Genomic DNA, 14,905 nt, shown 5'->3' on the forward strand with positions numbered 1-14,905 from the left:
TGCATCAGGGGCCCTACTCTGCTTGCCATTAATAACTGAAACACTAGTTATTTTGTAGTCATTTCTTTCATTTATCTATATCCTTTACCTTACTAAGTCCTGTGATTTCTTCAGCATTCTTCTTATTTCCATTGTTCTGGAAGTCAAACCCAAAGTCCTTCCATGGCTTCCAAGGCCCTGAGCAATCTTGCCCCTGCCTCTTCCTCCTCTCCATCTACCCTCATCTCACACCATCATCCTCTGTTTCCTATATTTTGGCCCAATGAGTCCCTTGTAATTCCTCTAATACACTTAGAGACCTGAGACGTGTTACTCTTTCAGTCTATAACATGCTTCTTCCCTACTTCCATCTCCCCTCCTTATTTCCTGGCTAATCTCTACTCTTCGTTCAGATCTCTACCTTAATGTCTCTTCTACAAGAGAAGTGGGGTTTATGCCCCTTGTGGAGTCAGGATTTAGATTCCAGATCTGATCAGGGCACCCCTGTTACATGATTTCATTGTAGAGTATACTAGATTTTCTAGTAACTTACCACACTTGTAAGTGGGCTTTTCAAAGTGTTACTTGAATGAAGAAAAAGAAACCCTCCTTGCTGTCAGGCAGATCTCTTCTATGTATACTAAACACAGCATCCTCCTTTCTGACCCCAAACCTTGCCTTCTACCCTTGTCTCTGTGTAGGATGCCTTTCTCTTTCCCTCAGACTATTCTCATTAAGTAAAATTCACTTGATGTAGCATCTCTCCAATAACTATCTCCCAAACTATAACAATCTTCCTTTGTCTAATGTCTTATTAAATCCTGGTCACTTGCATTTACTCACATATTGGTTTACACTGTTACTTAACTATTTTGTGAGTGTGTTCAAGCCCCCAAAACATTATAAAACTCTTGAAGATCAGGAATCACGCCTTCCATTCCCTTTTCATGTCTCTCAGTTCCTCCTTTGGGGCTGTGCAGAACATGGTCAACATCTAACAAATCCTCCATATGACAAAGTGTCTCCATGCAAAGTCACACCATCAACTTCTAACCTGTCCTAGAAGGCTAGTACACATCTGTGGCACACCACATCTCACACTGAAATCAGGACAAGGATCCAGGACAAGCCTTCCTTCTTAGAATAAGCAGCTCATTCATCAGTGGTAATACAGACAAGTGTTTGCCAACAGATTTCTTATCTTCAGACAATTATTTCACCAACATAAGAACTGAGACAAAAATACACCAAGACAGTCTCTGTTGGTCACTTATTATTTGCAAACTGACATATTCAGACTTTGCATTCCATGAAAACACATCTGTAGAACAAAACCCATAATTTGACCTCTATAATTCCAAAGAAGATGGGGATGTAGTGGAAACTCTTATACTAAAAGTAGATACTTCTGTGCTTTGGTCTCTAGACTTCAGGGATGGCCCTATTCTTTATGTAAAAGTGTGTGTGTGTGTGTGTGTGTGTGTGTGTGTGTGAAAGGAAGGGAGGGGAGGGGAGGCAGAGGAGGAAAGAGGAAAAAAGGAAAAAGGAGAAAAAGAAGAGGGCAGGGGACCGGAGGGGTGGGGACAGAGACAGAGGACGATACTGACAATGACAACTAAGACTAGGAGAAAGTTAAGGTCACTGATGATTAGGTAATCTAGATAGCAATCTTACTACTGGACTCAATTTATTCAACAGGTGCCTGTGATAGACATGTTATGTGCCAGACCAGTGTCCAGTGAAGGAAATACAAAGATAAACAGAAGGGGTCTTCAGGAAGCTTTCACTCTGGTACAGGAAGTAGGTGTGGGACAAAGAGGTAGAAACACTGTGATACATGCCAGCCCTGAGGTGGTACAGGTCCTTAGAAGCCAGATGGGAACCTACTCACTCTCCCTGGAGGATTCTGGAACAGCTTCCCAGAGAAAGAAACCAGGCTGGAGAGAGTGAGAGGAAATGACATCACCACAGAGGTCAAGGTTACTGTTTTCAAAACAATCACTCTAGGCCTCAAGCTTCTGCCAGCCAAAGCTCATTATTCACAGATGATCAAGTTTGTAAGGGACTCAAACTTTCTTGCCCAGTTTTCGATCACAGGCTAGGCAAGAGAAGCTGGAAAGGAAAATCCCAGTTCGTTCATCCTGTAGCTTGTTGGCTGTCCTAGAGAAAGAGCTGATGGGTGCCCCTTGACATAGAGTTGCATTGACAATGTTATATTCATAATTGACTTCGGGCCTATTTCCAACAATAATAATGAGAACAGCTAGTGGTCCAGAGTGCCAAGTGAGCACCAAACACTGCTGAGTGTTTTACAGTATTCTTTTCCTGGAATCTCTCAGGGACCTTATGAGGTAGTGATTTCCTCATTCCATAGGTGAAGGGAGACAAGTTAATATTTAAGTGTCTGCTATGTTCCACGCACTAAACAAAGAGATTTATCCATATCATCAATTCATTTAATCCTCAGAAGAACTCTATTAATTAGGTACAATTACATTGGTTTTTATAGCTAAGGAAACTGGGGTTCTAAGAGGTTAGGTAACTTGCTTGAGGACACATAGGAGACAAACCGAGGATGTGAGCTGTTAACTAGGTTGAACCATATGAAACCACATTTTCTGACTGTTTTTGGTCTATTAGTATAGTTGCACAGGATTCAACCTAAGTGTTCCCCGATCCATTCACTTTCCACTATACCATCTCATAAAAGCACAGGAATTGGCTTTGTTAAATGTGTATCTTTGGATGGTAACAAAAAAGAAAGTAAAAGGGGTGAGGGAGGATGAGAAATCAAACAGAGAAGGTAGGAGAGCATATACCCCGTAACTAGATGCTACCTCAGTTCCCCTGAACAACATGGGGGTTAGGGGCACCTACCCCCTACACAGTTGAAAACTGATGTATAACTTTTGGCTTGCCCAAAACTTAACTACTATTAGCCTAATGTTGCCCAGAAGCCTTACTGATAATATAAACAACCAATTAACATATATTTTGTATGTTATACGTATTATATACTGCCTTCTTACAATAAATAAATAAGCTAGGGAAAAGAAAATGTTATTAAGAAAAGCATAAGGAAAAGAAAATACATTTATAGTTCTGCACTGTATTTATCAAAAAAATCCTCATGTAAGTGGACCCACACGATTCAAACTATGTTGTTCAAGGGCTAACTATATTATCATCTTGCCATACTTACTTGATCTCTTTCTGCATATGCCTCTTTTTTCCTGAACATTTGCATCCAGTTGCAGGCTATATGCATAATCCTTATATTATTCTTATAACTTTTCTATGAGTTTGAAATTTTTCAAAATAAAAAGTTGGGTGGAAGACGGACTTCTAAAAGGTCCTGAACGGGGCGCGCCTGGGTGGCTCAGTCTGTTAAGCATCTGGTTCTTGGTTTAGGCTCAGGTCAAGATCTCAGTTTCATAGGTTTGAGCCCCACATCTTATCAGTGCAGAGTGCACTTGGGATTCTCTATCTCCCCGCCTCTCTCTTCCCCTCCCCTACTTGTGCTGTCTCTGTCTCTCTCAAAATAAGCTTAAAAAAAAAGTCCTGAGAAAATCTTTTCTAAAAAGTTATTTCATTTACCTGAACAGCATTTTTGCACTGCCCAAACTCACTTAACTTTATGTGGGTAAACAATTACATCCAAAATTTATCCCATAGTCCTTATGGGCTGGCAAACTTTCTGTAAAGGATCAGATAGTAAACACTCTAGGCTCTGTGAGCCATATACCAACTCTTGTCTTGTTTTACTTACAACCCTCTTAAAATATAAAAACCATGCTTAGTGAGAAAACCAGTACAAAAACAGGCCAAAGGCCATAATTTGCCAACCCCTGATATAGATAGAATTCCATAGAGTTCTATCTAAATAATAAAGTCATAGCCAGGAAACCAAGTCAGAAACTTTCCTTTCTGGAATTATTTCAAAACAGTCTGATCCAGGGACAGGGAAGTAGACGGCAGTCATCAGCAACACTGTACTGGGAGGGACTTCCTTAGGGAATAGTTATTTGCAGCCTTCCTTTTAAACCCTGAAGTCATATATTTGCCACATTTTGACCCCATTTTATTTACTGTTCCGCAGAGGACTCACATCATTTGATCGTTTAACCTCCAAACTTCAAGTACACACAGTTGGCAAAATCAACAGAGAAAGAGAGAAATGATTATAGCAAAAACACATCTACTAGAATTCTACTTGGCACACGCAGAGTCTGGTTTGTACTTGCTATTACCGTGAGTTATACATTTATGACGAAGTATTACTGAATATGGGGGCAGCCTATGCAAAGCCATGGGTACTGCACTTGACAGGCAAAGTCAAAAAAAGCTCCCAGGGTGACTCTGACGCTACTCCATTTCTACCTTATATGCTGCCTGGAGCCAGTCTTTTCTCTCTTGTCTCTGTAGTCCTTAGTAAACATCAGCACCCTTGCCTTTGTCTCCATCTGGTTTGACGGCTGTACGTAAGAAAGCTGAAATCCCCACATCTTCTGCAGACTAGAGCCTCCTTAGCCTCTTCGCTCTCTCATGCTTTCACTCTCATGGGACTTGCCTTCTTAAGAAGGACCACCAGGCCCTTGATACTTACATCCCAAGACCACCAACCCCATGCAGTCCTCCTTCACACTCCGTCATGCTGAGACCCAGTGGTTATCCTCTGCACTGCCCTCCTCTGCTTGCTCAGTGTTTTCTGGCACCAATTCCATGCCACCATCACTAACCTCCAACCAAACCTCTTGCTTTTCTCTCCCACTGAAATCCCAACTGTAGGCACAGGACAGTTGTTTAGAGCAAAAGCTAAGGAATCAGACTTCTGAATGTAAAACTTTCTTATCTGTATAACCTCAGCCAAGTTATTGAATCCTCTGTGCCGCTCTTCGTTCCTCTGTAAAATGGGTATGATAATAGTTCTTACAGGCCACATGAAAGTTTGGTAAGAAGGGAAATCAGGCCCCAGGCACAGAAGGGTGACCTCTGTTTGATGAGAACTATGAATTTTTTTTCAGACTCATAAACAACTCAGGAAATGTTTAGTGAACAAAGAGCATGTCTCTCCAGTTGCAACCACCATTTAGAGCTGATCTAACTCAGACAAAAAGACGAGAGTTTGCTGAACAAGAGGAATCATTCACTGATGCCGTTCATGTATTTTTCAACTGGGGTCATTACACTATTACAAGACACCAACTGCGCTTCTGTTTTGAATAATATAAAGTTGAAAAACCCAACAATTTTTAAAAAGAGGGCTGTATGTTATGAAAGCCTGTCTCAGAAGAGCTGAATTGCTAGTTTTCTAAATCTGAAATTATAGGGATTTCTTCTTACGTTGTTAAACGTTGCTACATGAGTGGAGGTTCGGAGTTAGAACTCCTGAATCACCAGCATCCACGAAACTCCCTCTGCTTCTACAGAGTGGCACAGCCTTACACATTCTTCTCTACTCTCCAAACACAGGTGCTTAAAACCTGTATGGATCCACTGTCTGGGAACCCACACTTTCCTGAGACCCTCCAAACGGAGTTTCCTGCCTTTTGGTCCTTGCCATCAACCAGCCCCACCCCTGGAACAGTGCAAGTCCCTCTTCTTGCCAGATGGGTCTCTGGATACAAGTCCCAGAAAACAAACCTGCTGATCTCAGTCTACAGCAGCCCAGTATGCTCCAGCTTGGCTAAAACTTAGCCATGCCCCCGCCCCGACCAAAGACGAGGGGAAAATCTTCCTCCATTGCTCCCAACCTTCAGTGCATTCAGCTTTTGGGCCATGCTTTTGTTTCTCATTGCTCTGTGGGTCCTGGACTTAGAAATCTGTTTGTATCTGGTTTCTCCAGCTGCTGACCCAGCTTTCCCTCAAAGCCTCTGACTGAGACTCATGCTACTGGCTCTTTTGATGCAGTTCATTTCACCTTAGCAACCTCTGCTGGAGCTGCCAGCTGGAGTCCCACAAGGAAGCCAAGACTTGACCCTGGTCCTCAGACTCCTTCAAATACACCAGTGGGTCTAATCTTCCATGTGTAGAAGACTTAGACAATAACTCACTTATTTTGGCCGTTCAGTGACACTTGTCCAAGCCTCTGTGTTGGCCCGTTCACTCAGCGTCATTCTTGGCTGTCAGCAGTCCAAACCCTTTATAACTTAAAGAGCCCCCTGGCTATAATCTGTGCCTCTATCTTGGCTAACCATAATATTTCCTAGGCCCAAGCCCCATCCCTCCACCCCTAAATAACTCTAACATTCAGTAATGTGTTTGTGAAAGGCCAATGGATAGTGCCACTGCTCACATGACAGAATCCATCCTCTGACTCAACATCTTTATCTAGGTAAGAAGCAAGTTCTATGCGTGCAAATGTCTCCAGACCCAGAGCTTCAGCTTCAGATGAGCCTTCTCAGTCTAAAGTCTGGCAAGCAATGCTACTCCTTCACAGATTTATTCACGGGAATATAGTGGAGAGATGGACGCCTACAAGAGTTTTTGAAGCAAATGTTAGCTAAACAAAAATTGGTACCAAAGACCCACTTCAACAGAATTAAGACAGCATGATGCACATAAATTAGATCAGATTGTGGCTAGTCTGTAACATCAGGAGAAGGCTAAGCCCAGAATCATTGGAGAAGCAGGTGTTAGAACACAAGGGAAGTGTTTGGAGTCTGCCTGGGTTTATCTCTGGGGAGATGCTAAACTAAGTATGGTTTATGTAAGAGATGAGCTCAGATTTAGATTTAATAAAGGGAAAAGAGGCAATGAGGGAAGTAAAGTATGAGAAGAGAGAAGAGGCTCCACAGGAAGGACGGAATGGAAACAGCAATCAGGGCATGTTAATTTCTCTTTGAGGAAAAAAGGACAGTGGGGAGCAGGAAAAAAATGTTGGCATGAACTGTGTTAAAAAGTGCTGCCTAATAATCAACATTTGTATAGCAAATATAATTTTTCAAAGCACCTCACCCACATTATCTCATTGAAATTCATAAAAAGTTTATGAAGTAAGCAAGAGTTGTAACTTTTCATTACCATTTTAGAAAGAAAAGATTGAGACTCAAGAAGGTTAAATGATCTAAGGGGTACAGTAAGACTTGCATTTCTAGTTCTCAGGCTCCAAAACCGGAAGTCTTTCAACCACATTGGTAGGTCCCAAACAATATTCTGGAAGTCGCCAAAATAAAGGTGCATTCTATGTAATTTCACATCCACAAAGTTCAAGATATAAGGCAAATAAATGCTATGGTGATAGAAATTAGAACAGTGTTTTTCTAGAGGTGGTTGAGATGGATTGGGAGGGGACAAGAGGGCATTTGCTGTCCTATATCTTCATCAGGGTTTAGGCTACATGCATGTACACAGTTCTCAAAATCCATCAGGTTGTATATCTGGAGCTGTGTTTTTCCTGTGTGTACATTTCACCTCAATGGAACAAAAATCAGTATCTGAATTATAGAGCCTATTAAGTTCAAGTTTTGAGACCTTAAAGTGTATGTTCATCCATCTCTAAGTGTTAAGTCTCTAGTTTATTTTGTGTCTAGAACCACTTCACAGCAAGCTCTTGAAACCATCCCCACAGCCGCGCTTTATGACAAAACCCAGGTTCAAACCATAAAAGTTAAACATGGCAGTTATTGTTCACATTTGAAATTTGCCAGTAGCATAATATATTCAAAATGCGTCAGGGGAGCAAGCCCAGTGAGGAACATTAACTGCCATGTTTTAAGAAGTTGTAAGTAATTAGATGCATTGCTTCACATGGCACAAATTGCTTTTGCTTGGGGGATACAGGGGAGAAAAGCTGCTACTTTCACTACAAATGGGTCCACATCCTTCCAATTACCTGGGCTCAGATTCCTACATTATAAATATTGGTTGGAGCTGAGTAGCAGCTACCAGATAGATACATCTTCTTTACCTGATTAGAAATGCCACAGTCCCCATCACTTCCCCCCCTACCGTACACTAAAACTTCCTCACCTACTTAGGTTTACTGCCTAGCCCAGTGATTTTTTAAAATCTCAGAATCAAACTATGAATAAAATGCAAAACAAAATACGAAGCTTTACAGATGAACTGAATAGTATTGATGATTCTTCTTGAGCAAAACCAGTTGAACAATAGGCTATACTTACTCGCAGAGAAGGATTCCATTTTCTAACCCTGTCCGAAAATCTTTATCACCAAAACTTCTGCCGGTTACTTGCTGGAAAAAAAAGAGAGAGGGAGAGAGAGAGCATAAATTTTTCTTTTTTAATCAAGAATTTCAATGATTTTTTTTTTTTTAATATTTAAGAGGCTTGAAATAACTGGTGGCATTCCAAGAATGGAGAAAATCTGTTAGGTCTGAATTTCTTTTCCATGTGTAGTTTGCTGAGATCAGCTAATCCTAAATGTAGACCATTATTTTGAAGCTTTTTCCTACCCAATTCCTTAAATTGTCTGTTCTTCCTGATAAGGGTGTTACTTTTAGGGTTTGGCCATGATAAGTCAAGGCCACAGCCTCAGTCCACACACTTTCAAAAAAGCCTGTAGAAAGCACCACCTAAGGATAAAACATCTGTTTGTTAAAATATTATTGGGGGTGGGGGGAGTAGTGGGGAAGATACAGACACCTATCCTCAAGAGACAAACATCAAGACAGGAATATTAAAGCCAATATCCATACTAACTTGGTGTGAAAGAGGAAAATAAAAGCTGGAAAGGAATGACTAACAACACAGGACTGATGACCATTCTTGATACCTCTGGCTCTCAGCAGCCCTTTGCCCTAGGCGCCTAGGGCAATCATTTGTTCATTCAATAAGTATATATTGACTATCCAGAATATGCCAGGTAAATATGTATACTAAAAACCCTAAAGCAACCTTTAAAACAGCAAAATAAAAAGTTACAGTTAATAAGCTTAAAAAGGAAATAAAACGGAATCATAAAAAATACTCTTAACAATGAAAAAAGACAGAAAAAGAGGAAAAGAGAATACAGAACATATGGAATAAAAAGTAAATAACAACACAATAAACTTAAACCTAACCATATCAATAAGTACATTAAATATAAATGGACTAAATATCCCCGATGAAAAGACAGACATTGTCATATTGGAAATAAAAAGTAAAACCGAACTATGTGGTGCCTAGGAGAAATGCCCTTTAAAGATAAAGAGAGAAGTAGATTAAAGATAGAAGAATAGAAAAAGATAATAACATGCTAATGCTAATTTTAAAAAGCTGGATATTAATATCAAAGAAAATTTTAGAAAAAATAATAATACCAAGGACAAAGAAAGTCATTTCATAATGACACAAGGTTTAGCTCATCAGGAAGACATAAAAATCCTAAACATTTGTACATTTAATAAAAACTTCAAAATACATAAACCAAAAAAAGTCTGTGAAGAGAAATAGACAAATTCACAACTAGAGCCAGAAGAATGTTATTTCTCTTTCATAACTGATAGAACAGTAGACAAAAAATCAATAAGGATATAGAAGACTTGAACAACACTGTCAACCAAATTGACTTAATTAACATTTCAACAATACTTCACCCTACAGTAGCAGAATACATATTTTTTTTCCTAAGTTCACAGTGAACATGTATTGAGATAGACCAATTTCTGGGTCTGTAAACAAGTCTCCACAAACTTAAAAGAATTCAATTCATAAAAAAGCATGTCATCTGGCCACAGTGGAATTAAATTTGAAATTAGTAACAGAAATATCTTAGGAAAAAAATCCCCAAATAATTTTAAACTAAGTGACACAATGTTAAACCTATTGATCAAAGAAGAAATAAAAAGAAATTAGAATATATTTTATATTTTGTAGAGGAAGAATGTGACAAAGGCACTAAAGCAGTATTTTGGGAAATGTATAGCACAAAACACCTATATCAGAAAAAAAAATCTCAAATCAATAAATTCTGCTTCTACCTTAAGCAAATTAAGCCCAAATTAAGCCCAAATTAGGTAGGAAAAAAAAGGAAAAAAACTATATCAGTTGAAATCAATCAAACAGAAAACCAAAAAGCAATACAGAAAAAAATCAATGAAATGAAAAGTTACTTACTTGAGACCAAAAAAATTGAGAAAACTTTAGCCAGATTGATACATCTTTAGCTAATAAAATCGACAACTTTTGGTTTTTAGCCAAAAAAGAAAGACACAACTTAACCAACAACAGGAATGACACAGATGATATCATTACATATTTTATAGACATTAAAAGAATAATGGGGGTGCCTGGGTGGCTTAGTCGGTTGGGTGTCCAACTTCGGCTCAGGTCATGATCCCACAGTTTGTGGGTTTGAGCCCTGCACTGGGCTCTGTGCTGACAGCTTGGAGCCTGGAGCCTGTTTCGAATTCTGTGTCTCCTTCTCTCTCTTCCCCTCCCCCACTTGAGCTCTGTCTCTCTCTGTCTCTCAAAAATAAATAAATGTAAAAACAATTTTTTAATTAAAAAAATTAAGAGGGAACATTACAAATAAATTTATACTAATACATTCACCAACTTAGATGAACTAGAGAAATTTCTTGACACAATCAACCAAGTTCATTCAATGAAGAAATAGGTAACTTCCCCAAAAGAAAATGTCAGGCTCAGAAGGTTTACCTGGTAAATTACGACAACTATATAAGAAAAAAATAATGCAATTCTACACAAGCTATTCCAAGCAACTGAAGAGGAAAGCATACTTCTCAATTCATTCTATGAGACCAGCATTACCTGATTCCAAAACCAGACAAGAATATTATTACAAAATAGACAGATACACACACACACACACACACACACACACATACACACACACACAAAATATGCCAACATGTTACCTCTTCATGGTGGAAAGCAGGTGTGATTTTTATTTTCTTCTTTAAATTTTCCCTATTTTCCTAAAACGTTGTACAATTAATACACACTACTAATCATCAGAAAATCCAAACAATATTGTTTGTTTGATGTCTGTTTTTTATTTTTTTAATGTTTACTTATTTTTGAGAGAGAAACAGAGAGAGACAGAGCTCAAGCAGGGGAGGGGCAAAGAGACAGGGAGACACAGAATCCAAAGCAGGCTCCAGGCTCCGAGCTGTCAGCACAGAGTCCAGGGCGGGGCTTGAACCCACAAACTACAGATCATGACCTGAGCTGAAGTCAGATACTTAACCCACTGAGCCACCCAGGTGCCCCCGTTGTTTGTTTTTTAAAGAGCAGTCTAAGGAAACTAAGTGATCCCAACTCTTCCTTGTAAACCATAGTTCAAATTGTATTATAAAACATCCTCATTGCCAATCCCACTAGAAAGGCAAATCACAAGTCAATAAAATGTATGCCTGAAGGAAAGAGGAAGGAAGGAAGGAAGGAAGGAAGGAAGGAAGGAAGGAAGGAAGGAAGGAAGGAAAGAAGGAAGAAGGAAGTCCTTTGTTAATATCTTCTCATTCTTATTTAAGGGATGGTGAGAAAATGTATAAAAAGTATTTTGTATTTACAGTTTGTAAATAAATAAATAGGAAAGATGTCCTTTACAAAGCTAAGATTTTAAACACAGACTTTAAACATTTTAGCATTTTCTTCCTGAATCCTAATTTATATTCTCAAAACACCACTAATATCTATAAAACTGACCCCTATTCACCAAGAAGTCATTAGAAAATTTTGAAAACATTTTCCCCCAGGTCTTTACATTTTTGTTAAAATTATTATGTCCTAGCACAAATGGTGCTAACTAACAATGAAACCCAAGAGAATTTACCTACATCTATTACAGAATCTCTGGCCAAGATAACCCAGGCCCCTTTCCATTTATTGAGCCATAATGACAGGCAGGGCCTAGAGATAGAAATACAAATGAGACATGGTCACTGCATGCAGAAGGCTCACAGACTGCAGAGGAGAGCAGATATCTAAATTCATACCATAAACAGACAGTAACAGGACCATTAAGATTATAAGAAAATATTGGTGGTCCATGGACCACCTAAAGTGCCCATGTGCTATTTAAAATTATATTGTATATGACATGTAGCCAGTGAAATATTGCAAGTAGATATGTTTAACAGTCCCAAGTCAGCCTGCTAATCCACATCCTCCAAGATGTAGTCTGATTAAGTTCAATTTCCTAGACTGCCAATTCTGGAGATGGGAACAAACGCCATGCATTTGGAGGAAGGTGATCATTTCTGCCTCTATTCTTTTGCTTCCTTCCTTGCTCCTGCGTCTACAGGTCCCAGCATAACCTTCTCACTGCTCTCCACTGACTTTAATGTCTCCCTTTCTTCCAGGGCCACGTTATTTAGTATAGAGGTGTCTAGATCTTTGTTGGGAGGGTCATCAGTGGAATAGACCCCAGAAATTCAACAAGGACCATGCCACTGAAGAGTTAGGTTCTTAGACTAGTAGCAGCAGCATCTTTACCTGGAATTAACATTAGAAATACAGACTATCAGTCCTCCCATTCCTATAAGACCTACTTAATCAGAACCGCATCCAAAAAAGATCCCCATGATTCACATGCAAAGTAAAATTTACAAAGCCCTGAACTAGTATACAAAAGTAAGCCAACAGTTCAGAATCAGAAAAGGAGGACCTTCAACTGGAATCAGGATTTTGAGTGAACTGTCTCAACAATGCCTCTCAGCAACATCTTTATCATGTGTTTACAATGCCACACATTTATTTTAACTCTAAAGACTAATTACTATTCCCTTAACGACAGCATAAGCCATTGCTATAAAAAACAATATGGCTGCCAAGATTCAACCACCATTACCAACAATCTGTGAGCAAGGTAAGGGAACAATAACCACCCAGACTCTTCACTAACCTTCCCACCTGGATTCCAACTGACTAAGGACTCTCAATAACCTCTCAGACAAGGTGCTGGCCAAGCCATGAGCTCCTTATGATTTTCCAAGGACACAGAGCAGGATGGGAAGATCTAGTAAAGTTCTTAAAGAGAACCTGAAAGGGGGACCTGGGACATGGAGTGGGTGGTGAGAGAATCCAGGTTCAGGAGCATCCCAGGACTAGCAGTGGAAGAGCAACTTGAAATGTCAAGAGCACTTTATCATTTCCCCTAAATCCTGCTCTCCCCGCGCTGCTGATCCTCACCCATCTGATCAATTAATCCTTGCAGCTTCATCCTTGCAGTTGTTCAGCTTAGCAATGCTTGACCCTTACCTTTCATACCAATCACACCCACCAACAAATTCTGTTGATTTTCCCTTCAAAACTTATCGCGAATCCAACCACTTCTCACTGCTTCCATGCTCCCACCTACTCCAAGCCACCACCATCTTATACCCGGATAAGTCCCTTACCTGGCTTCAGTGCTTCTACCTTGCCTCCCTTCCATCTATTCTCAATAGAGCAGCCAGAGGAATCCCATAAAGTTGGATCATGTCACTACTCCACTTAAAACCCCTCAATACCTCCTCATCTCACTCATAGTAAAAGCCAAAGTTCCTTCAGTTCCCTGAAGGTATTCACCAGAAAAACAAGCAAACAAGCAACAACAACAAAAAAAACTGATAGGAGCACATGGACCAAACCCTAGACACCACCATGACGTCAAGGCTGGCCATAATGAACATCTCCCCATTCAAAGAGATCCTCAGAAGCACTTACGGTGGCAGTTATATCCGCATCTACGTCCCCTGTGCGTTTCAGGAAAGCCCAATAACAGATTTCTTTCCTGCTTTATGGTTCAGGGTTAATTCACTTTCATTACTAAGCAAAAGATTTGCTATTTACAGCAGTGGAGGGACATGCTGTAAGTGTCAGATTAAAATACTCAATGAATGGATAACTCACCGGAACATTGATTGTTTTAAAGGAAAAGGAGCACTTCCATCTATCTTAGCAATTAACCAAAAGCAGAAGCAAGAGGACATCACAATGTGTCATCACACTATTTTATGCACGTAATTATGTTTTTAATTTAATTTAATTTAATTTTTTTCCAATTATATTTAGTTCTTTTTTGAATTTTATTTTTTATTTTTTAAAATTTACATCCAAAGTAGTTAGCATATAGTGCAACAATGATTTCAGGAGTAGATTCCTTAGTGCCCCTTCCCCACTTAGCCCATCCCCCCTCCCACAACCCCTCCAGTACCCTCTGTTTGTTCTCCATATTTATGAGTCTCTTCTGTTTTGTCCCCCTTCCTGTTTTTATATTATTTTTATTTCCCTTCCCTTATGTTCATCTGTTTTGTCTCTTAAGGTCCTCATCTGAGTGAAGTCATATGATTTTTGTCTTTCTCTGACTAATTTCACTTAGCATCATACTCTCCAGTTCCACCCACATAGTTGCAAATGGCAAGATTTCATTCTTTTTGATTGCCGAGTAATACTCCATTGTATATATATACCACATCTTCTTTATCCACTCATCCATCGATGGACATTTGGGCTCTTTCCATACTTTGGCTATTGTTTATAGTGGTGCTATAAACATGGGGGTGCATGTGTCCCTTCGAAACAGCACACCTGTATGTCGTGGATAAATGCATAGTAGTGCAATTGCTGAGTTATAGGGTAGTTACATTTTTAGTTTTTTGAGGGAACTCCATACTGTTTTCCAGAGTGGCTGCACCACCTTGCCTTGCCACCAACAATGCAAAAGAGATCCTCTTTCTCCACATCCTCGCCAACATCTGTTGTTGCCTGAGTTGTTAATGTTAGCAATTCTGACAGGTGTAAGGTGGTATCTCATTGTGGTTTTGATTTCTATTTCCCTGATGATGAGTGATGCTGAGCATTTTTTCATGTGTCAGTTGGCCATCTGGATGTGTTTTTTGGAGAAGTGTCTACTCATGTCTTTTGCCCATTTCTTCACTGGATTATTTGTTTTTTGGGTGTTGAGTTTGAGAAGTTATTTATAGATTTTTGGATTCTAACCCTTTATCTGATATGTCATTTGCAAATATCTTCTC

At 39.5% G+C, this 14,905-nt stretch overlaps 1 protein-coding gene across 8 annotated transcripts in view; it reads right to left on the reverse strand.

The window, feature by feature from the left end:
- Positions 1 to 14,905, reverse strand: part of LIMCH1 (LIM and calponin homology domains 1) — a 330,554-nt gene that overhangs the window by 194,772 nt on the left and 120,877 nt on the right. For all 8 annotated transcript variants that reach the window (XM_058722742.1, XM_058722745.1, XM_058722746.1 and 5 more), the window contains exon 2: positions 8,106 to 8,176. In XM_058722742.1, the coding sequence (XP_058578725.1) occupies positions 8,106 to 8,176 (71 nt within the window). The remainder of the gene's footprint in view (positions 1 to 8,105; positions 8,177 to 14,905) is intronic.

This window comes from Neofelis nebulosa, chromosome 3 (assembly GCF_028018385.1).
Source record: "Neofelis nebulosa isolate mNeoNeb1 chromosome 3, mNeoNeb1.pri, whole genome shotgun sequence".
In the NCBI taxonomy this organism is placed as follows: domain Eukaryota; kingdom Metazoa; phylum Chordata; class Mammalia; order Carnivora; family Felidae; genus Neofelis; species Neofelis nebulosa.